Source organism: Cenococcum geophilum (assembly GCF_001692895.1).
Source record: "Cenococcum geophilum 1.58 unplaced genomic scaffold K441scaffold_23, whole genome shotgun sequence".
In the NCBI taxonomy this organism is placed as follows: Eukaryota; Fungi; Ascomycota; class Dothideomycetes; order Gloniales; family Gloniaceae; genus Cenococcum; species Cenococcum geophilum.
In genome coordinates this window covers 1,413,414-1,440,662 of record NW_027137581.1, presented here as the reverse complement: position 1 = coordinate 1,440,662, position 27,249 = coordinate 1,413,414, and the positions used below count along the sequence as shown (strand labels likewise).

The 27,249-nt window shown below is 46.0% G+C and overlaps 6 protein-coding genes across 6 annotated transcripts; 4 read left to right on the top strand and 2 right to left on the bottom strand.

Moving 5' to 3' along the window:
- Positions 1-4,596: 4,596 nt before the first annotated feature.
- On the top strand, positions 4,597-6,184 carry K441DRAFT_660479 (uncharacterized protein). Its single transcript, XM_067648707.1, has 2 exons — positions 4,597-5,858; positions 5,920-6,184. The coding sequence occupies exon 1, from the start codon at positions 4,821-4,823 to the stop codon at positions 5,697-5,699; it is 879 nt and encodes a 292-aa protein (XP_067503687.1). The 5' UTR covers positions 4,597-4,820; the 3' UTR covers positions 5,700-5,858; positions 5,920-6,184.
- Positions 6,185-7,054: 870 nt separating this feature from the next.
- Positions 7,055-10,844, bottom strand: nps3 (putative alpha-aminoadipate reductase; the record flags this gene model as incomplete). The annotated part of the gene is made up of 17 exons (XM_067652087.1): positions 7,055-7,175; positions 7,234-7,555; positions 7,671-7,739; positions 7,785-7,932; positions 7,975-8,578; positions 8,807-9,154; positions 9,196-9,223; positions 9,276-9,545; positions 9,616-9,755; positions 9,820-9,979; positions 10,032-10,076; positions 10,114-10,165; positions 10,269-10,301; positions 10,344-10,421; positions 10,475-10,514; positions 10,587-10,725; positions 10,796-10,844. 17 exons carry the CDS (start codon positions 10,842-10,844, stop codon positions 7,055-7,057), a joined length of 2,646 nt encoding a protein of 881 aa, XP_067503686.1.
- A 4,141-nt stretch (positions 10,845-14,985) lies between these two features.
- On the top strand, positions 14,986-17,386 carry K441DRAFT_660475 (uncharacterized protein). Its single transcript, XM_067648706.1, has one exon. It carries the CDS (start codon positions 15,290-15,292, stop codon positions 17,126-17,128), a length of 1,839 nt encoding a protein of 612 aa, XP_067503685.1. The 5' UTR covers positions 14,986-15,289; the 3' UTR covers positions 17,129-17,386.
- Positions 17,387-17,653: 267 nt separating this feature from the next.
- On the top strand, positions 17,654-19,159 carry K441DRAFT_611725 (CMGC protein kinase; the record flags this gene model as incomplete). The annotated part of the gene is made up of 5 exons (XM_067645585.1): positions 17,654-17,844; positions 17,893-18,230; positions 18,285-18,598; positions 18,654-18,894; positions 18,976-19,159. The coding sequence occupies 5 exons, from the start codon at positions 17,654-17,656 to the stop codon at positions 19,152-19,154; spliced, it is 1,263 nt and encodes a 420-aa protein (XP_067503684.1). The 3' UTR covers positions 19,155-19,159.
- A 1,296-nt stretch (positions 19,160-20,455) lies between these two features.
- Positions 20,456-22,174, bottom strand: K441DRAFT_562653 (PLP-dependent transferase; the record flags this gene model as incomplete). Its single annotated transcript, XM_067643567.1, has 6 exons — positions 20,456-20,743; positions 20,843-21,434; positions 21,483-21,555; positions 21,609-21,714; positions 21,771-21,924; positions 21,981-22,174. 6 exons carry the CDS (start codon positions 22,172-22,174, stop codon positions 20,456-20,458), a joined length of 1,407 nt encoding a protein of 468 aa, XP_067503683.1.
- A 235-nt stretch (positions 22,175-22,409) lies between these two features.
- On the top strand, positions 22,410-24,457 carry K441DRAFT_660472 (P-loop containing nucleoside triphosphate hydrolase protein). The gene has a single exon (XM_067648705.1). The coding sequence runs from the start codon at positions 22,442-22,444 to the stop codon at positions 24,059-24,061; it is 1,620 nt and encodes a 539-aa protein (XP_067503682.1). The 5' UTR covers positions 22,410-22,441; the 3' UTR covers positions 24,062-24,457.
- Positions 24,458-27,249: the final 2,792 nt, after the last annotated feature.

Genomic DNA, 27,249 nt, shown 5'->3' with positions numbered 1-27,249 from the left:
GTAGGCTGCGGCTAGTTAAAGGATCTTACGGAGCGGGTAATTACCTAGTCCTTTTACCACTATATTCTAGAATCCTAAGAGTACTATTATATTATCTATATAGATATAAACTAAGCTATACTCCTACTGCGTTGCCTAGAGCTAGAATAAGGTTATAATCGCTTAGACCTCCCACTTATTAATTAGGGCAAGGCGGTGTTCTATATTAGGGTAGCAGCTTAAAGAATTATCTTAGGGTAAAGATACCGAATAGGGCGGCCATATTGTCCCTTAAGAATCCTTAAGGAAGAAGAAGGCCCTGTAACTAAGAATCCCAAATACGTCTAAGAAGAGATAGAATTATTTTTAATCCGTATCATTAAAGAAGAGGATACTATTTAAAAGGGTAAGAGCATCCCTTTACTATAATAAGTCTTAGCGAAGTTTAGCTGTTAGTTATTAATAAGGATAACTACCTACCTTTATAAAAGTAGAGATAAACTCTTAGATAGAGCGGTTATATAAACGCCTAAGCCTAATTACCTAGGCGCTCCAAGCGAGTCTACTAGCTAGTTTTTAACTCTAAACCAGCGTTAGGGATCTACCACTTAACGCTTTATTAATCTCCTTAATTATAATGGCCTATTTTAAAGAAGAAAGACGCAGCTTAAACTTTAGAGTATCTATAATATAACCTAGGACTTTAGCTGTAGTGCCTTTAATATTCTTTAATTTATTTTATAGAATACCTAATTTATCGCTTAATTAGTTATATATACTAAGTAATTAAGGGAGAATAGAAGCGTTAGAGAGTATAAAGATAAAATTATCTAGATAGTACTCTAAGGCGGCGTTTAGAATATATTAGATAAGTATCTAGTGGAATTCCTCCGTAAAAAGATTAAATAAAAAGGGTGTAGTTTAAAGGCCGAATAAGAGGCAACGTTCGAAATACACTATACCCTTCTAAAAGAACCCTATAAGGCGTTAAGCTTTAATAAAAAGTGGAATATTCCGAAAGGCGTCCTTAATATCCCTCTTAACAATTATATAACTATAGCCTATATATATAACGTATTAGAGAACCTAATTAACTGTTAAATATTATAGTGTGGCGAATACTATAGGGATTAAGTTATTAACAGATCGGCTAGATAGTAAGGATAAGTTATAAATACGGCGCCATCCCCTATCCGCTTTAGGTACTAAACCTAGCGGTAAGGATATAATAGAAGACGTTACTATTATAATTCTACCTATGTCTAAATCGGCGCTGATCTTCTCTAAGATTAGGACCGTATTTATAGCTATTAAGGCTTAGTTCTTCTAGAAAAGGAGCTTAATTTTTAGGTCTGCCCTAATCTAGTATCTAAACTTTAAAATACCGATAATGTTATATTAGAGGTTGCTAGGGTATAGGAATAGATAACGCCCCTACGCTTAAATAATTAAGGGGGAGGGAGAGTCCTATAGAGGAGAGGAGGGTAGAAAGACTAGAAATAATAGTATAGTATTTGGCCTACCTATACTATAAGGGTAGAGCACGGTTTCAGCGGAGTGTAGGTATAGCTTAATAAAATCCTCTTCCTCCTCTTCCTTTTCCTTATTAATACTTTCCTCTAGTAATTACTACTTATAATTCCTCGCAGTATATAGGCTACCGCACTTACTATAGGTATATGGGAACTTGTAATTCTTACCTAGGTTATACTTCCCTCTATTAAAGCTGTAATAGGTCCTTAAGATATTAGTACTTATTCGCGTATATTTTGAGATAAATGCGGATTTATAAGTACTGGGATTGCAATAAATATCCAAGAAGTTACTAAAGATCTTTTAGTTGGCTAGCTCTAACTGGTTCTTTTAAATAACTATAAAGTAGTACTCTAAGGCTATAGTTATTAAGGGAGCAATTTAGTAGGTAGTAGATAGCTAGATAACTTAATTGTAGAAGATAAGTATTTAGGGAATAAGATCTACCGAAAGATTCTTATATATAATAATTAAAATTATTATATAGTTAAGGAAGCCCTTTACCCACACTTTAACGGACGGGTAGTCCTTTATCGTCCCTTCTTTTAGTCTTATAAAAAGGACGCTATTAATAATAAGGATATTATTCTAAGGCTTAGACTAGAGCTAGTGTATCTAAAGGCGAGAGAGGTTATTAGGTAAGAAAGTACCCCAAAATACCTTAAGTATCTCTTTATTTAGGACGCCAGGGAGGAGGGTATTTAGGATATTAGCTATAGATAGGAGCAACTTACCCAGTTTATTAATTGGGGTTAAGGATAATACTGCCGTAGCTAATCTCGCTATTACCGTAGCGAGGCTTAATATATAGAGTTTAGTCGCCTAATCTTCCTATTCTTTTTAGACGCGTAGTATTTCGGTACAGTCCTTCTATTCCTAAAGGAGTTTTATTTTCTAGTTAGTTACCTAATCCTTAACCTCCTTTACCTAAGCTCTTCTAATTCTTAGGTCCTCCTTATATAGTTACTGGAACCGTTTTTTAGCTTTTTTAGCGGCTAAAGTCTCGCGTTAAGCCGCGGAGAGAGGCGCCATTATAGAGGATAAAGACTATAACGCCGGCGTATCGCCTAAAGGTATAGGGGAAGGTAAGGGAGACTGGTAGATAACCTCTAAGGAGTTTAGCTCGTCGAGTATATTGTTATTAGTTAAGTTTTTAAGGTTTTTATAAATAATTTGTGAAGGTTTAGACGAGCGTATAGGTCGTTAAGTTATTAACAGCAACAATTAATTATTAGAAATTAAGTAAATAAGGCATTAGCTCTTAAATAAGACTAATATAGAAAGCAAGCAAGCAAGGCTTAATTTTGTAAATGTTAATAATGTTAGTGTTACTAAGATGCAGGGGTGCTGCTATAGTGCTCGCTTAGCCACATAGACATGTCCATTAAATTAGACGCCACTACTCCGTACTATCTTACTAATTAACGCCAAAGGATGCACGGATTAAGACAATTCTAATCGAACATACCCTAACACATACGCCAAATAATCCTTCCCACTACCTTAGCCAAGTTAGTTGCAATTCATCTTTCAGCCTTACCAACGCAAGCTATATCTTACGCGCAACCTACACAATAAAACCTGCCATAAATATCTTATTGTATAAAGCATTTTCATTATGTGGCGTAACTAGTACTAAGCGCAATCAAGAGGGATCTGAAGCCCTCGGCTCTCTCGTGCACCAGGCATACCGAAATAAGTTGTGGGACACTTTTTAATTAGGGTATGTTCGGTTGCAACTCCAGAATCAATCTGGAGGCTCCAGAATTAATCTGATCTGGAGGTCAAATCTAAATCTGACGCGATCGTTCGGTGATTCTGACGACTTTTCAACCTGGAGCTCCTCCAGATCAGCAGTCGCGTCAAATTTGCACGCTTTGCCGTATGAGGTAGTTGTTCTGGAGCTCTTGGCACCACAATATTCCGGAGGCCTATCTCCAGATTCAGAATCAATCTGGGGCTCTACGCGACGACGCCTTTGTCAAATATGGCGACTCCACTTGCGTACACGATTCTCACACAGCACCTGTACGTTATATATGATGTCCTTCTTACTCTCGTAATTAGAGTCTTCCTGCGCACGCGCGGCGAGCCGGGCGTGATACGGGTGACGGGGTAGAGGGCCTCAATCGACTTGATTGACGATTGGCAGGAGTAGGAGACTCCATTGTATTACGACACTAAGGGAGGAAGTCGCGATAGAGGCCTGAGGGCAGAGGTGGGCGCAAAGGTGGGCTCAAAGGTGGGCTCAAAAATTGATTAATGATTTGCAGCCTCTTCTGGAGCCTCTTCTGGAGCCTTACCGAACAATCGACTCAATTACAGATCAAACGAAGCCATCAAATTAGACGCCACGAGTACCTTACTAATTGACGCCAAAGGATGCACGGATCAAGACAATTCTGATCTGGAGGCAATTTGCAACCGAACATACCCTTAGCCTATGCGAAGATTGATAGCTTTCACAACCACAACTCTTGGTATATCTTCTATAAATTCCTTCTAAGACTCTCCCAGCATTACTTTAACTACTCTTTTTTATCATTCTATTCTTAACCTTAGTTGTGTTATCACGCTGCAAAGAAAACGCTTAGTCAGAAAGTGTCCCACGGTAACGTGTCTCACCAGTCAGTGGCGCACACCAGTCAGTGGCGCACCCCAAAAACCTACCAAAAATTGGAAAAACTACACCTTAATATCTCGACAACGGCTTAATAATAAATTCCGAAATTTTATAATTAGCCTTTTATACGTATTTTAAACCTCTTATTAGGTTTAAAAAGTAATCTATTAAGTAGCTCTAGAGATATCGCAATTTAGCTTAAAATTAGGGGCTAAACACTAATATTTAATAACGGCCAGGCTTGTTACGCTAAAACTTTATTAAAAGTCTTAATGTAGGTATAAAAGGCTAATTATAAAATTTTGGAATTTATTATTAAGCCGTTGTCAAGATATTAAGGTGCAGTTTTTCTGATTTTTGGTAGGTTTTTAGGGTGCGCCACTGACTGGTGTGCGCCACTGACTGGTGAGACACGTTATGCCTGACCCGGCACCCGCCACGGAGATACGATAACTCCGAACGATATGGTTATATCGAGCTCTCCGGAGCGAGGGTTTACCACCATCTGTCGATCATCGTGAGGCATAGCGTGCTTGCGGAGGGATAAACTCCCGGCGGAGAGATACACTAACCCTGGCTCAAACTTCTTGATATTTGAGTGCGTGGCTCCCACTCGTCGAGATTGTAGAACCCAGCGTTTCCACCTTCACAGATCAATTGTGCGTATTCAGACTCGAGCGCCAACATGTCGTGTCCCGATTGCTTCAGAGGCACAATCCACAACCATGGCCCGGGAGCTGAAGGGGTCAAGGGCTACGAAGAAACAATACACGGCAAGCGGACTTACATTGCCACTCCGAGTACCGCCGCAGACTCTCAATCTACCATTCTCTTTGTGACCGATGCCTTTGGCATTGATTTCATAAACAACAAAATGCTCGCCGACAAATATGCCGCTGGCACTGGCTTGCGGGTCTTGCTCCCCGACCTCATCCCCGGCGGCGGCTTGTCAACGTCTGTCATGGGCATCATGGACCGGATCTCCAAACCGGTGAGCTGGTGGAACGTCTGGGGCCAGCTGAAGCGTATCGGAGCCGTATTCCGTGCAATTTGGTACGTTGCTCCCTTCATGATGCGCGCGAGCCCAGCAAAAGCATATCCCGGCGTCCTGGAATGGACGCGCAAACTCAAGGCCGACATGCCCGCGGGGGCAAAGCTGGGTGTCGCTGGATTTTGCTGGGGCGGGTACCAGAGCACTAATATGAGCAAGGAGCCGGCTGTTGAGGGTGGCAGTGTGAGGCTTGTCGACGCCCAGTTTTGTGCGCATCCGTCCGGCCTGTCGCTCCCGGATATGATTGTTGATGCAGTCACGACGTTCAAGGTGCCGTACTCTCTTGCTCAGGCGGATGTGGACATTGTATTGCCGACTGAGAAGGTTCTGGATATAGAGGCAAGATTGAGACAGGCAGTTGGTGATGGCCAGGGAGAAGGAGGGTACAATTATGAGATCAAAATCTGGAAGGACTGTCACCATGGATTTGCTGTCAGATTTAAACCAGGGGAAGGTGAGGGCGCTGAGGGCGCAAAAGATCAAGCCATTGAATGGTTCAAGAAATACCTTTAATGAGACGCCTGTTTGTGGAGGATTTTACGGGCGTTTCTTTGAGTTCTAAATGGCGACTCTTGGGTTTGATTTGTTCCCATGCGCGCTGATTCACGTAAGGGCCTTTGGGAATAAGCATGTTTTCCTTCGTAAACTAGTTTTTGGCCATGATGCTGAATACTGTCAACAACGTTAGCCGATTTGAGCAGCAAACAATGCTACAAGCTGGGCCAAAACCTACTCCTCAGGCAAATCTTTAACCATGTGCACAACCCTCAATCCCGCCCCATTGGGCAACTTGACCGCTTCCTCTCTACCACTCTTCCGATAGCCACATCTCTCATACAACGCCACTCCGGTCAACGTGCTCCCCATCTCCAACCTCAAAAACCCTCCCCCCTCGCAGCCTCCTCACAATGACGCATCATCATCGTTCCCAGCCCCTGCCTAGCCCAATCCGGATGCGTGAAGATTGCGCGAATACTTGCGCGCTCGGTCAGCAGGTCTCGTCTTGCAGGCTTCTGGCCCGGTGCCAAATCGCCGCCGTACAGAGTTTTGCGAAAGCTCCACCAGCCGCACGCGACAATTAGCTCTGGGCTTTCTTGCAGCGTGAACACGAAGTGCGTGCCGTCCTCGATTAGCAGAGTGCCGGGACCGAAGATGAAGCCGATGGAGCCATCAATTTCGGACCGTGTGTAGTGATTTGTTTAGGCTGCGGATGGAAAGTGAGGTGGGGGAGGTGAGCGCTGGGATGTCGGCTGGTGTGACTTTGTGGAGAGTGAAGTTGGATTTATTGGACACCGATGATTGTGCTTGTTGGAGAGACTGCTGTGTTATTTCTCTAGGGCTATGAGAATTAGGGTGCTACAATTGAAGTACAGGATGCTAGACCTCGGAGAATTTTAGATGAGTCAAGGCTTCCAAGAGAGAATACGAGGCCGGTTTAAGCCGATATCGGACAACTAGATGAACTTGCAGACAAAGAGAGCCGTCTACGAGTTACCCTAAGAGTTGCGTTGTTGCCCGTTGAAGCCTTTTCCAAAGATGCCGAAGATATCTTCTACTTACCTCCATAAAAGCAAACTGCTTTTACTTCACCACGTAGCAATCTACGATGATGCTCTTTAAATTGATAGAGCTTCTGTACGGTTTCTTAAAAGAAACTCAATTGGGTCTACAAATCTATAAACCCGCTTTTTTTTGTCTAACCCTAAGAACTTACACTGACTACGATCAAGAAGCCCCTCCCCTATCTCTGACCTTCGATATTCCCTCTCTCTGCTCGGGGCTCAATTTTATTTCTGGTAGGGCTTTACTAGAACTACTAGTTGGCGGTGGCATAAAGCCTCCTTCGATGAAATAGGCTAGGTAGACCCCTATGATGTCGACGGTAATGCCGCGTCCGCCTTTAGCGCTTTTGCAGCATTGGGATTGTCGAGTTCAGGAGCTTTACTATCGGCAGGCAAATCCGCAGTAACAAAGTGGTACAGCGGAAGCCTTCATACACTCAACATAAGCACATGACCAAAATCAAGGTGAAAAAACTACCGCTCACAGCGCGTGATCTTCTATCTGCTCCCCCGCGGATGATGCAACATACTGCTCCATATTCTTATGCCACTCGTCGTATGAAACCTGCGGAATAGTATAACCATAGTTCTCGAAGGATCCGACGAATCCGTTGAAAGTGAGACGGGGATGACTCGTCACTTGGACCACACCAAGAGGCTCTACAGGTGCGTCAAACATGGATGCAACAACGACACGGGCAACGTGCGTGACTGGAACCATGTTGGTGGTGTTGGTAATGTTGGGACGGGAGGAGAGCTGAACGCAGCCTTTCAGCATGTGAATGAGGAAGTCGTCTGCGTTTGTTGCTACAAACTGCTGTCAGCATCTACTTGCGACACTGCTATATGGTCGTATCGATGAACGTTTTGGAAGGGCCTAGAGTGGCTTTGAGGGCATCGGACAAGAGATGTTTTTACTTACTTCCTGCTTTGGGGTCACCTGTAGCATAACCTGGCCTGATTATGGCGCCCTTTAGGCCATGCTTTCCAGCTTGTCTCACAAGATACTCGGCAGCCCATTTAGACTAGCCATAACCAGAACCAAGGCCTTTCCGAGAACTTTCCAGGTCATTGGCTTCGCTGACGCCTGTTCCACCTTCCGCCACGCTCTTCTCAGAGAGATTTACGTAGTGATCGGAATCTAACACAGAAGTGGAGCTAACCAACCAAAGTATTTCGATTTCCTAGCAGCGCAAAGCGAAAGGATTGTCAATGGTGCTGAGGACATTAGGCAACCGCAGTCGCGAATATGGAAGAACCCAGAGGACCAAAGCACCATTATGGCAAACCAGGCCCACCTCATCAGCGAGCCGGTTCCACACGTCGGGAGATAGGCCGAAGTTAGGCTTTTCCAAATCACCAGCTACACATTCCAGGCGCGAGCTCCACGACTCGTTCCAGATTCCATAGGCTTGACAGATTGTTTTCACTCTAGAAAGGGCGGAGCCAGGGTCTTCAGCGCGTACAAGTGCAAAAACTCCAACGGAGGGAGAATTTCGGGTGAGCAGATCTTGCAAAATGAAGGCACCCAGAAACCCGGTTGCTCCGGTCAAGAAAACAGTCTTGTCTTCTGAAGAATTTAAGCGTTCTGCTGAAAAGGAGTCCAGTAAATGCTTGCAAAGATCACGGGCATCGGCCGAGTAATCCTTATCCTCGGGAATCTCCTCCGGCTGATCCGCTGAATCAAGACGAAGATCAATAGGGTCTAAGGCTTGGCTAATGTTTGCGGCGAAACCTCTCAACGTTGGGTGCTGGAAGATGGTGCTCATAGGAACATCCACATCCTTCCACTTCTGCCTAACAGCAAGGAGAATCTGTTGTGCAATGATGCTATTGTGGGAGGGTACGACCTCTCTCAGATGGGAAGTCACGGTGCTGTCTGTCTGTCGGTCGGTCGGTCGTAATCAGTCAGAAGTAATCAGTAAAGCAGTTAGTAAGAAAAGAAGAAAAGAATGTATTCCGGTAGGTTTGTGATGGTCCAAGAAGGAGGGAAGCCGAAGGCTCTATAAATATAGGAAAATTGGATAGGCGCCAAGATACTAGGCTAGGACATTCTACCCCACCACACTATGTCCACCAAGGTCAAAGGAGGAATCACTTCCGCTCATGCTGTTAGCGTTGACCCCATGGATCGGTTTAGCCCGGATCTCAGCAAGAGACTTCTCGGTAGTAGTAAGAGCCTTGCTAAGTTGCGATGGCCTTCTTCCTCCAGCGGCTGCTAACTGTTGTGGTTCCGGGAAAGGTAATGCGGGTTTATCGATTTTGCCATTTGGGTTAAGTGGGAAACGACTAAGAGGCACAAGAACAGACGGAACTGCATACGTTGGTAGCTCCTTCTTGAGATGCCCGCTTACATCGTCGCGCAGATAGCGAAAGCGCTTAAGCATTCCTACTATGGTTGTGTCGCTCGGGTAATTAGTTGCTCCTCTTCCTCTAGCCACTGATACCATCGTTTCATTTCAGGAACAATGTAGCCTTGGAGAAAATTAGTAGGCTCAGGAATCAGCAGAAGGTGGCATATACTTACTGACGAGGGTTAGTTCTTCGCATGCATCTCGCTTGAGTAGGGTGACATTCTCTCGCACAAGAGGATGGGCAGCAAGATATAAGTCGATCTCTCCGAACTCAATTCTGAAACCCCGGATTTTGACCTGGGAGTCGACTCTCCCAGTGCAGTGGATGTTTCCATCAGGACCATAATGCCCTAAGTCATCTGATCTGTAAAGTCTGTCGCGTGGACCACGCCAGAATTGTCGCCATGGCTCCGGTCCACCCTGACTCTCGACTCGATTTATGTCTCTTCGACCATTTCTTCAGATCGGCGAACCAATTCTCGACAAATTTGGTTGCCGTGAGGTCAGGGAGACCCAGATACTCTTCTGCTAGACCTCCGGCACGGACATATATCTCACCGCTCTCACCCGGCTCGCACAGCCTGTTTCTGTTCTGCCGATCTACTACCAGCAATTGAACGTTGTTCATTCCGGGGCCCGCTGGAATAACTTTGCTCATATCATCTAAGAAATTTGGAGCGTCCGTACGGCTAGGTTTGTGTTTCAGTGGTTCCATACATATTCGCAATCCGCACGTTTGGGGCGAGCTCCTGCGATCTTCTACAATCTCTCTTGATCAGAAGATCACCGACAAAGGAGTGATATAAACTTTCAAATGTCGCCGACGCACCACCAACCAATATCTGACCCATAGCAGGGGTAAGGTGAGTTACAGTTGCTCCGAATTTGCGCATCCATTCAGAGTTTTTCGTGTTGGATATCTTCCTTACTTGGAACTAGTAATTGCGCACCAAGAGATAAGGGTGTGAAGATGTCTCTTTGTATGGGTGTGTGTGTTTTCGTGGGCTATACCTGACAGTATCGTGAATTTGTCTTTCTCTGACAGTCCAGAGGTCTCTGCTATCTAGGGAAAGTAGTGAGTGAAGGAGAAGTGTCGACTCTTGACGCCTTTGGGCTTCTCTTTAGATCCCGAAGTAAAAGAGTGTAGGTGTTGAGTCTGGGCCTACTAGCACACCGGAAAGGTCGGACTTCAGCTTTTGCTAGTTTGCCAGACAATCTTCTCCATTCTTTAAACCTCCTACAAGTGTTCCGTCATCCTTCAACCGCAAAGCTGGTACTTCCGTTTGTAGTTCAAGGTTTTCCGACATGTAGGTACCGAACTTGATCCGAGAGAGGTCCAGCTTCTTGAGTGGCCTTTTCTATTACAACTAACGCCCGGGGTTGCGAGACTTCGAGGTAGATGCATTGGCGGTCTGTAGGGTATCTATAGAGCTGGAAATTAGCGTGGCATACAAAAATGAGACTCTTAATTATCTCAAGCTTACAGGGGGTTCAGCACGGAGAGAGTAGTTCCTGCTGCTAAAACAGCCATAATAGCGACTACAAGGTCTACTCCGCGGTGAGCAAAGATCATCACTACCTCCCCTCGTTGAACTCCCCTCCCCACAAAATGATGCGACAGCACTGCTCAAGCCTCAAAGATCTGTTTGTAGGTAAATTGGCGCTCTGGTGAGGGGCTCGATGCTGTTTCCACCACGCATGGTCGGTCTGGATGCTGCTAGCATTTGTCGCAAATAGCTCATAAATTGGTTCCTTGAAATCTGACCAGAATAGGTCTGCTGTAGGGCCCGAAAGGACCGCTGGTTTTGGCATGATTCCTATTCAATCCACTTAGCGAAGTTCTTGAGGGTAATTGGAGCTGTCGCGTGCAAGGTTGGTGGTGGAGCTTCCGCTGCTGTAGTCGCCTTTGGATTGTGTGCCTGCTTTGCTTTATACAGAAGAAGGGAGTGTAAGAAGCAATTCGCTTAGTCGCTGTCTTGCAGTACTCACTTTTGATAGAGTTTTAAAGACCTTCGAAATATGCTCGCAGTACCTAACGCATAACCTTTGAGCTATAGAATGGAGTAAAGTGGAGTTAAGAATATCAATTGAATTTCTCTATACGGTGCATTTGGGTGAGAGGGAGATAGCGTTATAAGAAGTGCTAGAGTAGGAAAAGAAGTGAAAATGTGCACATTGTGGGGAATTGAGTCCTGCGAAAATCGGCACTCTACAGTGCATAAAAAAATATTCTGGGGTTGGAACAACATCATCTTCCGAGCCGAGCTCAGCCCTGTCAGGGACCAGGGAAAGTTCACAGCCTCTACTGACTACAGGGTCCGCAAGGTTCGGTGTCGCCCCCCCCGTGCGCGCAGCAGCGGTGGCATCTAATTTCGCTTAAGCTTCGCCTAAGTTAGTATGTAGAGCTAGCAGAATTAGATGTAGTGGCCGCTAGGGGGGGGGAGACGTCGCCTTACGTTTGAAGCTATTTATAATATCTCTTCCTTACTAATATCGTGATCTTTATTCTAGATCATGGTGTAACTCTTATTATCGCCTCTATTAAATATAGCGCCTAATATGCGCGAATAGTAATATATTTTCCTTGAAATCCTTATTAACGCGGGCGCCACTAATTAACAGTGTTGTATTTAAGCCAAGTGCTCTTGTAGAGCTGTTTAATAAATTTAATAGAAACTAGAGAGGTATAGAAGGATGAGACTTAGTCGTGTATACTTTGGCCTAAAGAGTGCGCTAAGCTCTTAGATAATTATTGTATTACTTTACCAACTTAATAAGGCACTAAATCTATATCTAGATAAGATGGCTTAGTATATATACAACAGTTTTAGAGTTATAGTAGGCCTGTAAATAATTGCTGTAGAGTTAAGAGTTACTAGCTAGAGTAGAAAGCTAGTAAGCTATATTCTAAATATATGGATAAGGAAATAATTTACTTATATATAAGGCTTATTGCATTACTTTAAAGCGGAGTTAGGAGGACCGTAATTAATACTAGGCCAATATCTTATAGTTTACTATTAAGCAACTTGTCTTTATAGATAAATCTAGCGCTAATTTAAAAATAGGTATATAAAAGTTGGCTTAGGCGCCGGTAGGCACGACGCTAATCCTATATACTCTATATAATCGCGGCGAGCAGCAGCTTAATATTTTACCTATATATACTATTGACGGTGTACTAATATCGTTAGTATATAGCGGCTTAACGAACGCGGAAGGCTATAATTACTAGATTAAACACTACCTTCTATCTTACTATAATCCTTATCTAGCTTTAAGGTTAGTAGTTGTTATAGATAATATAAGCTTCTACTATTTAGAATGGATTAAGTCTCTTTTTACTAAGCATGGTATAGTGCTTGTTTATTTACTTATATATTCGCCTAATTTAAATCTAATTAAGGAGTTCTTTGGTAAGCTAAAGGAGTATATTTAATAATATTTTAAATTATAGAGGAGTAAGCTAGAGCTTTAGGGTAATAAGTTTAAAAACTTCCTATAGTAGTATATAGATACTGTAAGTAAAAGGAGTAATAACGCTAGAGCCTACTTTAGCTATAGTAGGTATATATAAGGAAGGATTAATAGAAGAGTTAGTAAGTTATTAGATTTGGGTTAAACCTTATAATCCTTAGCGTGGTGTTTTTTAGTAGGAGTTAGACGTTGCTTTAGTCGGCTTACTATATTATAAAACTCTTATATAAATTACTAGTAAAATTTATATTTTACCCTAAACTTTTAGGCAAAGCTATACTAGTGTAAAAAATCTACTGCTTATCTTTCTCTAAATCCTTAATACTATTAGAAAGCTAAGCAACTTACAAAGTCCTCTAGTTCTTAATATCCTAATATACCTATTCAGCAATTACCTCTAGTACTCCCTTATTAATTATTATATTAACTAGCGTTTTACCCTCTTTATTTAGCTTCTACTCCCTAATAATCCTTAAGTCCCACCGCTTCTTACAAGCAACTTAATAGGCGGCTTTAAAATTACTCTCCTACTCTAGGTCTTCTTATACTAAGAGCTTCTACCAGTTAAAATACTCCCGTAGATTAGCTATATAATTTAGGCCTTGCGAATAAGGTAAAGGAACTACAGGTAATAATCTTGTAATTAGGTCTTGCCCTAATAGTAGTATAGCTAGACGCCTATACTGCCTATTAGTTAGATTAATATAGAATTAATTAATAACACTAGGAGTATTAGGTATAGGCGACTTAGTAAAGGCAAGTTAAAACTTCTTACTATCTCCCTTTTTCTAATCTTAAAGCTTTTTTAATAGCTTATTATAAGGTATATAAATAGTAGCTAAACTATCCTTAATAGCCCGCGCCCACTCCTTAAGGTCCTCCTGCGTTAGCTTATAGTCAACTTAGTAATAGATTTAGCACTAAGAAGAGCCTAGACACCTCTTCTTATACTTTTACTCCCTATATAGCTTTAACCGGAGCTTAGTAGTCTTTAGGTAGGGGGCTAGAAGATAAGTAGTATTACTAGCCTTATACTATTTAGATTACGGTATATTTAGAGGCGTATCCTATAAGGAGACAGTAGCAGCTAGCTGTATTAATAATAGCTATATTAATAACTATGCGGCCATTATAAAACGATTAGTAGAGTAAGCGGTAGATCTAGCTTAATTATTTACCATAATATATATAAAGCTGACTTTAACTAAGAGCTGCTTAGTAGAGCCATCTATATTCTGGTGCTTCTTTACTAAGCTTATAAGTTTACTATTAATTAAGCTCTAGCTAGCTTCCTAACTAGGATTAATCTTAAACATTACTTAAGTCTTATTCTTCTTAGTATATAAAACCGATGTATTATATAACTCTTATATAACGCAACGGCTAGGAAGCTGCTGCTTAATAGCCTTATTAATTATAGGCAGTATATTATAACTATATGTAAGCGAGAGGCTTAGGCGAGAGTTAGTAAAAGTATATATAACTATATTCTAAGTCCGTACGCCCTTCTTAAGCTTCGCTAATAATAAGAGATAATAGTTAAAAAAGATACCTCTACCGCTTGGCTTTGCTACTCTAATTTATGCTTAAATTAAAGCCTTGGCGGTGGCTCCTCCTCCTTACTTTCCGTCATTAAATCTTTAGGTATTGGCTTAAATACTTGTAAAGGAAGTATAGGGGGTCTCCGCGATTAACGCGGGGTTTGTATATAGTGGCTAATATTATCTAGATTAAGCTCTAAGTGGAGGTATGGTAACTAATAATATTATTGCTAACTTAAAGGATAATAGGAACCTATATTTAAAAGCTACGTAAGATATAGTAGCTGCGGAGGAGCCCTTATTATATTATAATCCTGCGATTAATAAAAGCGTTAAACCTTCTTATAATCTGCCTCCTTTGCTGCCTTAAAATCATTTAATATTTCCTTAAGCTCGCCGTTAGTAAAAGTAGCTACCTACTATAATGGAGGCAACCTATTAAACGCTATTAGTAGAGAGAAGTTAAGCTACGTGCTAATCTGGCTACTAAATACGGGCGGCAGAGTTACGACCGTACTTATACTTAAGCTCTGCGTTAAGATAGGTGGTTAAGGAATAGATAAGGACAGTATTGGTAATAGTTAAGGCCTTTGATAGGGTGGATAAGAAGGACTTCTAACGGCGGCAGCGGCAGTATGTTTAGAGCTCATATTGATAAAAGGAAGGCTCTATTACACTAAGATCTAGAGTAGATATTACAATATTGGTAAGGAAGAGAAGTTGCGAATAGCTTCAAATGCAAGGAGGCAACGTCTCCCCCCCCCTAGCGGCCACTACATCTAATTCTGCTAGCTCTACATACTAACTTAGGCGAAGCTTAAGCGAAATTAGATGCCACCGCTGCTGCGCGCACGGGGGGGGCGACACCGAACCTTGCGGACCCTGTATACCACGACGAGACGATCGCTATATACACGTGGCCCCACTTCTTTAATTATTTTCCGCGTGTGAATTTGTACTTCTCTTGTAGATCTTACCGCTCGTTTCCGTCCTCTTCCTCATCCCCTCTTTCTTCTTCAATAAACGTCCTCAGGCCGCGTCACTCCCATCAGGGGTCAACGGACGAGTACTATTAACAGGGGTGTCATCCTCTACCAAAGAAAACGCATCAAATGTGTTGATAAAACAAACATCGTTACGTCTCCGCGCGGAATCTTCAACTCAGAGCCATGCCTGTACAACGCACATGTTGCGGGCATCCTGTGGCCCTGCAAATACCGCCACGACGATTCCAGCTGCTCTTCGGAATTATTATATTCATAGTTCTCTCTCTTTTGTTCTTCGGGCCGCCATCACCTGCCGATATTCCCACGGTTGCAGAAGTCAAAGACTCCATTAAGAATCCCTTCAGCCAAGCTAGCCATGAACCGCCTGTACAGGCTAATAGTACCAGCGGAGATGCGAAGTGGTTCTCAGACTGGAAATGGCGCAACCCATTCTCCTCTTCAATCACCCTTGACGAAAACCGCGCTGTCCTTCCTCCCTTAAAAGCACGACCGCCAATATACACATTCTATGATCCGAGCAAGAAACAGGATAAAAATATTACGGAGGCAGAGAACAAGCTGTTGCTTGCATGGCGTCGGGCATGGTGGGCACAAGGATTCAAGCCCCAGGTGCTGAGCAGGGCAGAAGCCCAGAAGAATCCATTATATGAGACTCTGCAGCGGTTAGAACTTGATTCGAAGCTTGAAGTGGAGTTTGCGAGATGGTTGGCATGGGGTCACATGGGTACAGGTGTATTGGCAAATTGGCTGGCAGTGCCCATGGCTTCATATGATAACGCTCTCCTGACTTATCTGAGGAGGGGAGAATATCCCAAGCTGACTCGGATTGAATCTTTGCAAAATGGTATCTTCTTTGGCGAGGAAGTAGCAATCAATGATGCGATCAAAAAAGCTCTAGACCATTCATACTTCAAGAATATGACCGTCAACAAGGACAAGCTTGAAACTTTAGCTAAAATGGACGGCGGACCGATGATTAACCTTTTGGATAAAGACACAATCGACATTGATGCCAAAGGGGATGGTGTCGCTTACTACGACGGAAACACAATCGTATCGAAATACAAAGCTGTCGCTGAGAAATTGACCAACAGCACTCAGGTCGAAGGTCTTTCACTCCTGGCCACTCTCATAAACGCGCATCTCCACAGCACTTGGCAAAGCAACTTCCCTGACGGAATAGCCATCCTCAAACCGCTCCCTGAACATACCACCGCGCTGATTGAAGAAGCAATCGACATTGCTCGCAACCTCACACAATGCCCGACCAGTCCAATACCTTCCTCTTGCCCACCTAACAAACCCAAATGCAAAGCTTGCGTCTCTTCACATCCTTTAAGAATTGAGATCCTCCCTATCTTCCGCAACAACACAAAGCTCTACACGATTGGTACCGTGCCGCACCCCTACACTCTTACCACGCTGCACTACCAACGCGATTTCGTTGACGCCCGTTTTCTCCGCCGTCAATCCAAACGCGACTCCTGGATTTTTGCTGCCACGGAAGAACTCCTCGGCCCTTCAGTCAGCGGCGCCACCCGCGTTGTCCGCTTTAAAGAAGCTGTTGCGTCTCCCCGAACAGCCTCCCATTCCATCTGGCTCACCGCGGAGCGCGAGTCCCAGGTTGACCTCGATTGGATCTTCGGCTTCCACCTCCCGCAAGAAGCCGCTGATGATGGGAAATCCGAGACGCCCGTCCCGGGACCGGAACGTCGTCCCCCGCCTCCTCCCCCTCTCGAGGGTGGGCACAAGCTAAGTATCCCAGAGGTGGAGACGGAGAAGCAGAGGTTAGTGAAGGCAAGAGATGCAATCAAAAGCAAGGTCCGCCAGCAAGCCCAGACTGTTGAAATGGTAGAGAAGTGGAACCTGGCGGATACGGAGGCGTGGCGGTTTGCGAGAGCTTTCAGTGCGCGGAGGAGGGTAGAGCGGAGGAAGTGGGAAGAGGAGGAGAAGAATTTCGCTGGATCAGAGCAGAAAGCTGGCAGTAGATGGTCGGATTAGGGTTTTGTTGAGTCAAAGAATTTTTGAAAGGTGCAAGGCTGGAATTTTGCATCTTTGCATTGCCGGCGTTAGGGTTTGGCCGGGTGGGGGAAAGATTGGGGTTATATTTGGAGTGTTGTGTAATTCTATTGCTCTATATCTAGAAGACACAGTTCGACAGGTAGGAATATAGAGCAAACTCGAGGTTTTCAAGTTGAAGTTTCTATTAATCTTTCAAGAACAACTGGCTCTAACGTTTTCAGTGTTTGCATCTGCGGGAAAACAATAAAATAAACGATTGATCTCCCCCTTGCAGCCCTGGACCCTACCGTGGCTAGCACGAAACAGCAAAGGGGCCGTGGCTTGGCAAAACGCCCGCTGAGAAATTTAATGTTGCCTTCTCCCGGAGGGGTTGTCTTAATACAAAGATCCACCCAATTGATGAAGGCGTGCCACCGCTACCGGTACCGAATGTCGGCACTCAATCTCTTCAGATTCCGGGCCCGTCCGCACCTCCGACAGCTGTTCTTTCCAAGAAGCTCTATGATGGTCAAGAGCCGAGAGCCCAAAATCCTCCCACTCGATGTTCCAGTGGAGGAAGAGACATTACCCGGCTATGATCCCAAACGTTTCTATCCGGTGAATCCAGGCCAAGTATTACGCGGACAATACAAGGTATTAGCTAAGCTTGGATGGGGCTCTACTTCGACCGTATGGCTGGCCGAAGACACTTCACGGTATGCCCTCGCTTAAGTCTATTCCTTTTGCATCTAACACCTTCCTAGATGGTTTTGGCAGACGAAGAGATACGTTGCTGTAAAAGTCGCTGTATCTAATGACCAGGATATAGCAAAACATGAACACAATATCAGTAGATACCTGCAGGCAAATCCGTCGCATGAGGGCTTCAGGTTTGTAAGAACGGCAATCAACTATTTCGAAATCACGGGACCGCATGGCACGCACCCTTGTCTAGTCTACGAGCCAATGCGAGAGACATTCAAACTCTTCCAGAGGCGAGTTCCCGACGGCAAAATTCCAGGGCCACTTCTTAAGCTGTTCCTACAGCATATCCTACTGGGGCTCGATTATCTTCATTCCGAGTGTGGTATTGTTCACACAGGTGAGGAATCGGCCGTTTCTAGGGTCAATGCATTCTGATACTTATTTTAACTAGATATCAAGCAAGACAATATCATGTTGACATTCGAGGATCCATCTGTGCTCGAAAATTTTGTCCAGAACCTAGCCGAAGCTCCTATGCTGCGAAAGATGAGAGATGATAGCTTAGTGTATCTCTCACGCTATGATTTTGGTGGATTCAAATCATTCAGAACACTTCTAAATCTGGTGGACTTCGGGTTAGCCCAACACACAGATGGTCCCGAACCTCTGCGACACCCTATTCAACCTCCCCTCTTCCATGCACCAGAAGTCATATTGGGCACGGGTTGGTCATACAGCGCAGACATATGGAACCTTGGCGTATTGGTGAGCCTTAGTGCCGATCGACTGCTTTAGTTTCTACTTACGATGTAACGCCTAGATTTGGAACCTCTTAGAGAACCGCGACCTGTTTCGAGACATTTGTTCCAACCAAGGTGCTTACGACAGTCGAAAGCACCTTGCAGAGATGATTTCATTACTGGGCCCTCCACCTAAAGAGCTTCTTGATCGAGAGGAAAAGTGGAGTAGGGTCGAATGGAGAAGGGATTTTCCAAGCGTAGAAGGCAAGCTTTGTTGGACCGCTCGCGAATGCTATGGAGGGCCCTTCTTTAGCTCAGAAGGTACGATCATAGCTGTGTGCGAGCTGGAAACCTCACCGTCCCTTGCCTTCCGAAGACTCCAGTACTGACTCTAGCGTGCAGGTGTATTCCTATACAAAGACCTGATTCCCTCTAGCTTTAACCTCCCGGACTCCGTTCTTTCTCTCGAAGGCAAGGACAAAGAACTATTTCTTGATTTTGCGAGCCATATGCTTCAGTGGTTGCCGGAGAAGAGGAAGACTGCTAAGGATCTCTTAAAACATCCCTGGCTGACTATGTGAGCGCATGGAGGTTACATGCTTGGAAAAGACCCTTTGCCTTTGCCTTTGCCGATTGCGCCTGCGCCTCCTACGTGAAGCGCAATGTTCCGAGCTTTGCGATCTCTCTAAGAAAGTTCATCGGCGATGAATTATCTATTTCTTAAAGGGGTAACGTGGCGTTATCGCAGCTATAGTTGTCGCTATATGCTCTACTCTGCCATACAATGGCGGCTGCAGATGAGCCATCCCCACCGGATCCACGCCATCATCCTCGCGTTCCCGCTTTGTGGCCTCCCTAGAACCGCACCTTCCAAGGCACGCACAGCCCCCCGTAACCCCCCCTCAGCTTCTCCCGCTAACCCAGCCGCAGATATCGCCTCCCTAGCCCCCTACACCCGCCTCTCGAAGCGGCGCGCCACGACTCTCACCTCGATCCTGCTCTCCACGCTCTCCAGCCCCCTAACCGCCCTCCCGTCCACCCTCCTCCGCCGTGCCGACCTCCCCGCCGCCCCCGTCGCCCTCACCGCCGTCCTGGTCGACGTTCTCACCGTGGCCCTCGCGAACGTCCCCTTCAACAACGCCACCTCCTAGACCGCGTTCGCCGTCTCGACCTGGCTCAGCGTCGCCATCCTGTGCGTCATGCAGGCCTCGCTGTGCGTGCTGTTCTTCTATTCGCGGCCCACGCTACCGCCGCGCCGGCGGACGGTGGCCGCGGTGCCGTATTACCTGTGCGGGTCGCGCGTGCCGGAGATGGTGTTGGATGTCGGGGGGCTGGGGACGCGGGCGCAGGACCGGTGCGTGGAGGAGATGGGCGTGCGGTATGGGCTTGGGCTGGGGGAGGGGACGGGTGGGCTGGTGAGGGTTGGGGTCGATGCTGAGGGGTTTGTTTATGAGGATTGGTAGTCTGGTCGGGGCTTAGAGCGTACAAAGCCGAATGCTGGAACGCGTAGATTAATGGATGGGTTTGATGGTCTAGTTCTATAGTAGTGCCTCTAAGTGATGTCGGAAGGAGATGCTGGGAGATGCTAGATGTGAGATATCTGGCGATGCGAACTATCTAATTAAATGTTTCATCGCATGCCATTGAACCCAATCCCTCCCCCCTGAGGCAGCTCTAGCACTTGCTCTACACCTAAAGTATAAACATCGAATCAATGTTATAACCAAGCCGAGTCAGCTCTCGCGTAGATCCTGTATTTCTAAACCTCTTAAGATCAAACTCTGGGATGGGGAATCCTTCTATTCAACGTGCTTGACCTTGCTCAATAACAGGTTCTTTCTCCTTCTATTTCTCCTCCTCTTTTCCCTTTTCCTTCATTTAATTATTTGATGTATTTCTTGAGTCCCCTCAAACGCTCCTGAGCTGTCTCTAACACGTCGTCATTCTTACAAACAGCAAAGCGCAGCCAGTCCTCAACAATATGCGCGTTTTCGGGAGTGAAAAATTCAGTTGGTGGGATAGCTGCTACACCGACTTCTTTGATAAGGAACCAGGCAAGCTTGAAGTCGCGCGGTCGTTCGGCCACGTGAGGTGGGAATTCGTAGTTATCCGGGAGCTGGACCTTGGACATGTTGACGAGGACGAAGTAGCCGCCTTCGGGGTCGGAGTACTAGAATGGGTTAGCATCACAAAGCTCATGAGTGATCCAATGTCTGTGTTCGAGTAAAGCAGTAGGCTAGGAAGGCATTTACTGCTGAGCGGTACTTACTGGCAGTCCTAATTCATCCCAAATAGCATTGAACTTGGTCATCTTGCCCCGCATCTCCTTCTTTGACTCATCCCAGAAGTTGTGTTTCTCCGCCTCTTCGAAGCCTATGGCGGCGGCCTCTTGTAGGGGACTGACACTACTATAGCATATTCGGGTATGAGCTGCGCTGACATATTTGATCAAGTGCTCGGGACCAATGAGCCATCCCACGCGCCAGCCGGTTGCGTAAAAGTTCTTGCCGCCAGAGCCCACTGTTAAGGTCAAAGCGGCGATTTCTGGGGAGAGTGTTGCGACGCGTGTGAAGGGAACGTAATAGAGTCTGTCGTAGACTTCATCGGAAAGGATGATTATATTGTGTTTAACGCAGAGATCGCCCACTGCCTGCAGCTCTTCTCGCGAGAAAACCTTGCCGATTGGATTGTGTGGAGAGTTGAGGACAATCATACGTGTCTTTGGTGTTATAGCCTTCTCGAATTGTTCCATGTCTATTTTCCACTCCCCTGCGGACGAAGTTTCGGTGGCACCGTTTGGTGGTGGGTGCATGGGGACGTATACAACCTTTCCGCCGGGCATTTCGATGTTACTTATATACCTGATGACAGTTAGCGCTGTGGATGGAAAAGACGGTCGAAATACCCACTGATCAAAAAAGGGCTCGAAAACTATAACCTCGTCGTCCTGCTCGAGAAAGCCCATGAAGGCACTCAGCATGCCTGCAGAGACGCAGTCAGCACTCGGCATCTCTCCCTAGGCTGTCAATTCCTACCTTCATTTGCGCCAGTTGTAATCGTCACCTCCTTCTCTGGGTCTATAGTGCGGCCAAAGAAAGGAGAGTATGCATCGGCAATAGCCTTCTTTAACCGCGGTCGGCCCTGACTCCTCATCAGTCTCACTCTCCCAAACCTCCAATGTTATGAGTATGCGATACTTTTGTGGGCGAGTACTGATTGCAGTCGACCTTATCGAGGGCTTGTTTGGCAGCGTCTATGACGAATTGAGGAGGATTGTATCCGAAGAAGCCTTGGCCCATATTCACAATGGGCTGGACTGGAGAAGCGGCGGCGGCCTCGTTGACGATAGACCTTAAAAGTAATTGTTAGCGAAGTTTTAATCAGAAGCTTGAGTGACAGCCACGTACCATACATCCTGTCTCTGTCCTGCTACTCTCCTTGCCGGCCTGAAGGGGTCAGCGCGCGCTGCACTTGCCGACATTGCTCTAAAAGGAGCAGTGTTGATAGTAGTGGGGGTTGTGATGGTTGAGCTTGGAGATAGGTATTTCGCAGCTGCTTTTGATCTCGTGTTTCTAGTCAATGACTGAAGCAGAGTGGACATCTCCAGATAAAAATTGCCTGAAGGAGGGGGGGTCGAGGTTGATTTAGGGAATTTATTGCGTGCGAGGGTCCCTGTTGTATTCCTTGTACTGCCATGGGCCTGAAGCAACAAGCCGCTCCGTTCCGTCATCACAGCTTGAGCCGGGCTGGTGCCGGGCTGGCGCCGGGCTAGGGCGCCGACATCGCTTTAAAGCAGCACCGTCTCCCCCGGACTTTCTCACCACAAGGGTTAATTTACGCGATTCGACCACCAACTGCATCCGCTGCAATGGTAGACTGCCCTATATGCGGTAAGCCTGTCAAGGAGAAAGACATTAACGACCACATCGACTCGGGCTGCGAGACTTTCATCATCGACCTGAACGAAACTACTCAGAAGCCTACCAATGTCTCAAGCAATGTGTCAAGCTTCTTTCAAGCTCCTGCTTCGAGACGTGCTACAAGCTCTAGCGTAAAGAATGCAGCCTCGTCTCCGTCGGCCTTAGCTCCACCAACACCTACTCAACATGTAGAACCTACGAATACGCTCTCAACGGGCACGAAACGATCGTACGACGATGTAATCAACGCCACCACAAGCCGAGAGCCACCCTCTCCCTCCCTACTACATAAACGAACTAAGTTGAGCACTCTACAAAAAGTGGCTCCTCTGGCCGAACGTATGAGACCCCGAACACTAGATGAGGTTTGCGGACAAGAGCTAGTAGGGCCGTCAGGGGTGCTCCGCGGGCTTGTGGAAGCCGACCGCGTCCCTTCCATGGTTCTGTGGGGCGACCCGGGAACTGGCAAGACTACAATCGCACGGCTCATAGCCAACACAGCCGGCAGTCGTTTTGTCGAAATCAACAGCACTAGCAGTGGCGTGGGGGAAGTGAAGAAGCTCTTCTCAGACGCAAGAACTGAGCTTACCTTAACGGGACGCAAGACCATAATCTTCTGCGACGAGATACACAGATTCAGCAAATCCCAACAAGACGTCTTCCTCGGCCCTGTTGAAGCTGGCCAAATTACTCTCATCGGTGCCACTACCGAAAATCCATCCTTCAAAGTCGTCAACGCCTTGCTCTCACGATGTCGCACTTTCACTCTAAACAAACTCGCTGACGCCGACCTCACCACTATCCTACGACGGGCCCTCGAGGCCGAAAACTGCACGTCCCCATTACTAGATGACGAGATGCTACAGTACCTGGCGGCATTCGCGGACGGCGACGCCCGCACCGCGCTCAACCTGCTCGAACTCGCCATGGATCTCAGCACGCGGCCCGCAATCACATCCTCGCAAATCAAGAAATCGCTCACCCAAACCCTCGTCTACGACCGCGCCGGCGACCAGCACTACGACACCATCTCGGCGTTCCACAAATCCATCCGTGGTAGCGACCCGGACGCCGCGCTCTACTACCTCGCGCGGATGCTGCAGTCGGGCGAAGACCCGCTCTACATCGCGCGACGCCTGATCGTCGTCGCATCCGAAGACGTCGGGCTGGCCGACAACACGCTGCTCCCGCTCGCAACGGCCGCCTACAGCGCGTGCGAGAAGATCGGCATGCCCGAATGCCGCATCAACCTCGCGCACGCCGCTGTCGCGCTGTCGCTGGCGCCCAAGTCCACGCGCGCGTACCGCGGCTTGTCGAATGCGCTGGCGGCGCTGCAGGAGCCGGGTATCGCCGGATTGCCGGTGCCGGTGCATTTGCGGGGTGCGCCGACGCGGCTCATGAAGGAGATGGGGTTTGGGCGCGAGTATAAGTATAACCCGGATTTTGTGGATGGGAGGGTCGCGCAGGAGTATTTGCCGGAGAAGATGAAGGGGCGCGTCTTTTTGGAGGAGAGGGATTTGGGGACTAAGATTGATGATGAGTTGGTGCCGGATGTCGGGGAGTGGTGAACTGGGGACTGGTTTTGGGAGCTTAGGTTAGGATCATCTAGGGATTTTGGGTGAGAGAAAGAGATGGAAGAAGAACGCGCGTTACTCTGCTCAACGGAGAAACTGAGATGAGATCGAGGATGCGTAATATTAGGGATACGTTCCCTGTTTCGACCTTCTGGCCTCGACATTTTGGCCGAGCCCGGAGTTGCGAGGCTGAGAGGACGTTCAGCGTTACTCATTCTGGAGTAGGATGTGGGTGTTTATATGCTTGGAATTATCTATTGATTTTCGCACATTCTTGGAGCTTTCTGTTTGGATATAGAGTGCAGAGCACTCAAATTCGCGAAACTTAGAGGCTGTAGATCAAATATCCTCAGTGGATCATGAGCAAATACATACGTAACATTAACCGGTAAAATCGTAAATATAGTACAGAATTATCAGATGCAAAGATATGTGGCTTAAATTGGAGATCTACTAGCGAAGGCTTGTTTTCACCGCATATCCTCCGCACACGTGAGTGGTAATCCGTACAATCATTGGCACACTACATACGGTTTATATAAGCGTTGAAAGTAATTCAAAATTAGTGTATGGTGGAATCTTACAATTTTCATATGTACCTGAAGCTATTCAGAAGATATGGTTAGGACACTGAAAATTAAGCACACGCCCTAACGGCGCATGCTAGGTACCAGGCAGTCGAACCGGCAACCGCTAATACAATTAATTGTCCATCTCAGAAAGAGCATACCAAAACCCGCCATACCAAACCCCATCTATATATTCCTAGCCGCAGCAGAGCTCAACGCCTTAAAATTTCGTCGGATTACCCGCCGGAACATGCCAGTCCTTCCAGCACGTCCAGCTCTTGATCCTGTTATCGAAGCTAATAGTCGAGAGATCCGAAATGCCAGGCCAGCGTACTGCAACCTGGTTCCCGTAGCACTCTTCACGACTACTCAACACATTAGCCAAATCCTTTCACACGGACATTCAGGGACAGGGGGCAGGGGGCGGTGGGCGGAAATACAGGAAGCAAATACATACTCAAAGAACCAGCTCACGGCGTCCGGGTCAGGGCCATGAGTGGCTCAATATCACCGGCGAAACACCGCGGTGGACAGTTGAGATAGGTATATCAATCACAGCGACCAGCGCCTCAGCCAGGGCACCCCGGTAAGCGATCTCAGCGCCCCAATCCCGATGCAGTCAAACCCCCTCAATGCGATATGGGATACACAACGATATCTTCTGCATTGCGATAATCTGACTTTTGACAATATCGTTAAACACCTACCACCAATATCGGTATAACCAGTAGAGAATTTGTATGGGAGAGGGCCCTATTTGGCCCGTGAGGTAGATATCCTAAGCCTTTTTAGGTATTAAGCTCCTCTTTCTCCTACTTATTCACCTAACATGTGACTCTTGATATAGCAATACCATTGGTATTACGATACGCTCGGGTGAACAAACGGTATCGTACTAAAGAGATTTGACTGTACAAACAATTTAGATACTGGTGCGGTGATAAGCGAAAACGTGGTCGACCGCTAGGTTCGAAAAACAAGCAAGAACGAATGAGAGCGTTCGACGACCCGACAAGCGGGCTTAGAATACAAGCAGAGGCTGTTTAGCGGGGGTTTGCAAGACTCCGTTTTTAAGAGTTTCTCGCACGATTTGAGCACTTTAACCGGGTCTTGGCACCTGTCCCTAAGATCCAGACGACAACCTCAAACCATGTCCTCTGCACCCCAGTCACAAGCCGTATCATCATGTTCTATAAATCCCTTTATAGCTCGCAATGAGGAGAGGTGGCCCCTAAAGTCGGATATGAAAAGTCTAGCGTTGTAGAGATATCGCTGCTAGTCTATGCACACGCTCGCAGAGATATATTCCAAATAATGTATTTGTATTGTATTGGGGGGTGTAGGCCCGAGGAGAGGGTAATCTCGCCCAACCTGCTGTATTGCATAGTAGGTTCCCTACTGCTCAAGCAGTGGTAGATAATTACACACTCATTACCCCCCTTAGGCCTACCGCAAGCCTAAAAGGCTGCAAAACTATCTATAGGGTGGAGGGTGGGAAAGCGAAAAGCCGAAAGGCTAATTGTAATAGATATTAATGTTGCTGTTCAGAGGAGGCGTAGCTTCGCTTTAAATAGACATCTTTATCTATACACACGCTCGCAGAGATATATTCCAAATAATGTATTTATATTGTATTAGGGGGTGTAGGCCCAAGGAGAGGGTAATCTCGCCCAACCTGCTGTATTACATAGTAGGTTCCCTACTGCTCAAGCAGTAGTAGATAATTACACACTCATTACCCCAAACAACGCGTACCGTTAGAACCTAGCGGTACAAGGCCTGCGCCACAACAACCAATATAAATGTAGGAATATATATCGTCTCTTTACGCCCGTAGGGTATCGTTAATAGACCGTTCAAATAACGTAGAATCTCTAGGTAATATTAAAGGCTATTAACAACAACAACGTAGTAGGAAGGAGGAAGAGAGGAAGCTAGAAAGCGTCAATTTAAAACCTGTTAAAAACCCTATAGGAAAAATTGTTAGGAAAGACTACTTATCAACAGCTGCTGTGGAAAGACGCGACGCGAAACCTCGCGATCCTCCAGGGGTAAGACGTTTTATCGCAACGACAACACAACGCCGTACGGCATAGCATTATTAGGGCTATAAGACGAATAAACAACAAAATCTCTATTAAATAAGCCTTATTTCAAAGCGAAAAGCCGAAAGGCTAATTGTGATAGATATTAATGTTGCTGTTCAGAGGAGGCGTGGCTTCGCTTTGAATAGACATCTTTATAGTTTAGTAGTGATCTTTGCGAACCTAAAAGGGTTAATGGCTGCACCGCAGCCGCGCCGCTCTGAGCAATATACAATCGCAAATTACCTGGGGTTATGTATACGTCGATAATCACCAGCTATTATTATTAATTTGTGTTAGTAGGGAGGGAGGGTGACGGACATCTATAGGAGCTTCCTACAATCACGTAATAGCTTCGCTTGTATATAGATTCGTTCTTCGTAACGACTCTACGCCACTATATACCTGCATTCCCGCGTAACATTCTAGAATAGGTGGGTGGCAAAGTAGTTATACTATATATTTAGGTGCTCCCCTAGACCCCTCTACAAAATAGAGATCTAGATAGAAAAGTAAATATAAATACTAG

What these genes read in the sequence shown, in the direction of transcription:
- K441DRAFT_660479 (XM_067648707.1), top strand. Translation starts at nt 4,821, where the DNA reads ATGTCGTGTCCCGATTGCTTCAGAGGCACAATCCACAACCATGGCCCG.
- K441DRAFT_660472 (XM_067648705.1), top strand. Translation starts at nt 22,442, where the DNA reads ATGGTAGACTGCCCTATATGCGGTAAGCCTGTCAAGGAGAAAGACATT.
- K441DRAFT_660475 (XM_067648706.1), top strand. Translation starts at nt 15,290, where the DNA reads ATGCCTGTACAACGCACATGTTGCGGGCATCCTGTGGCCCTGCAAATA.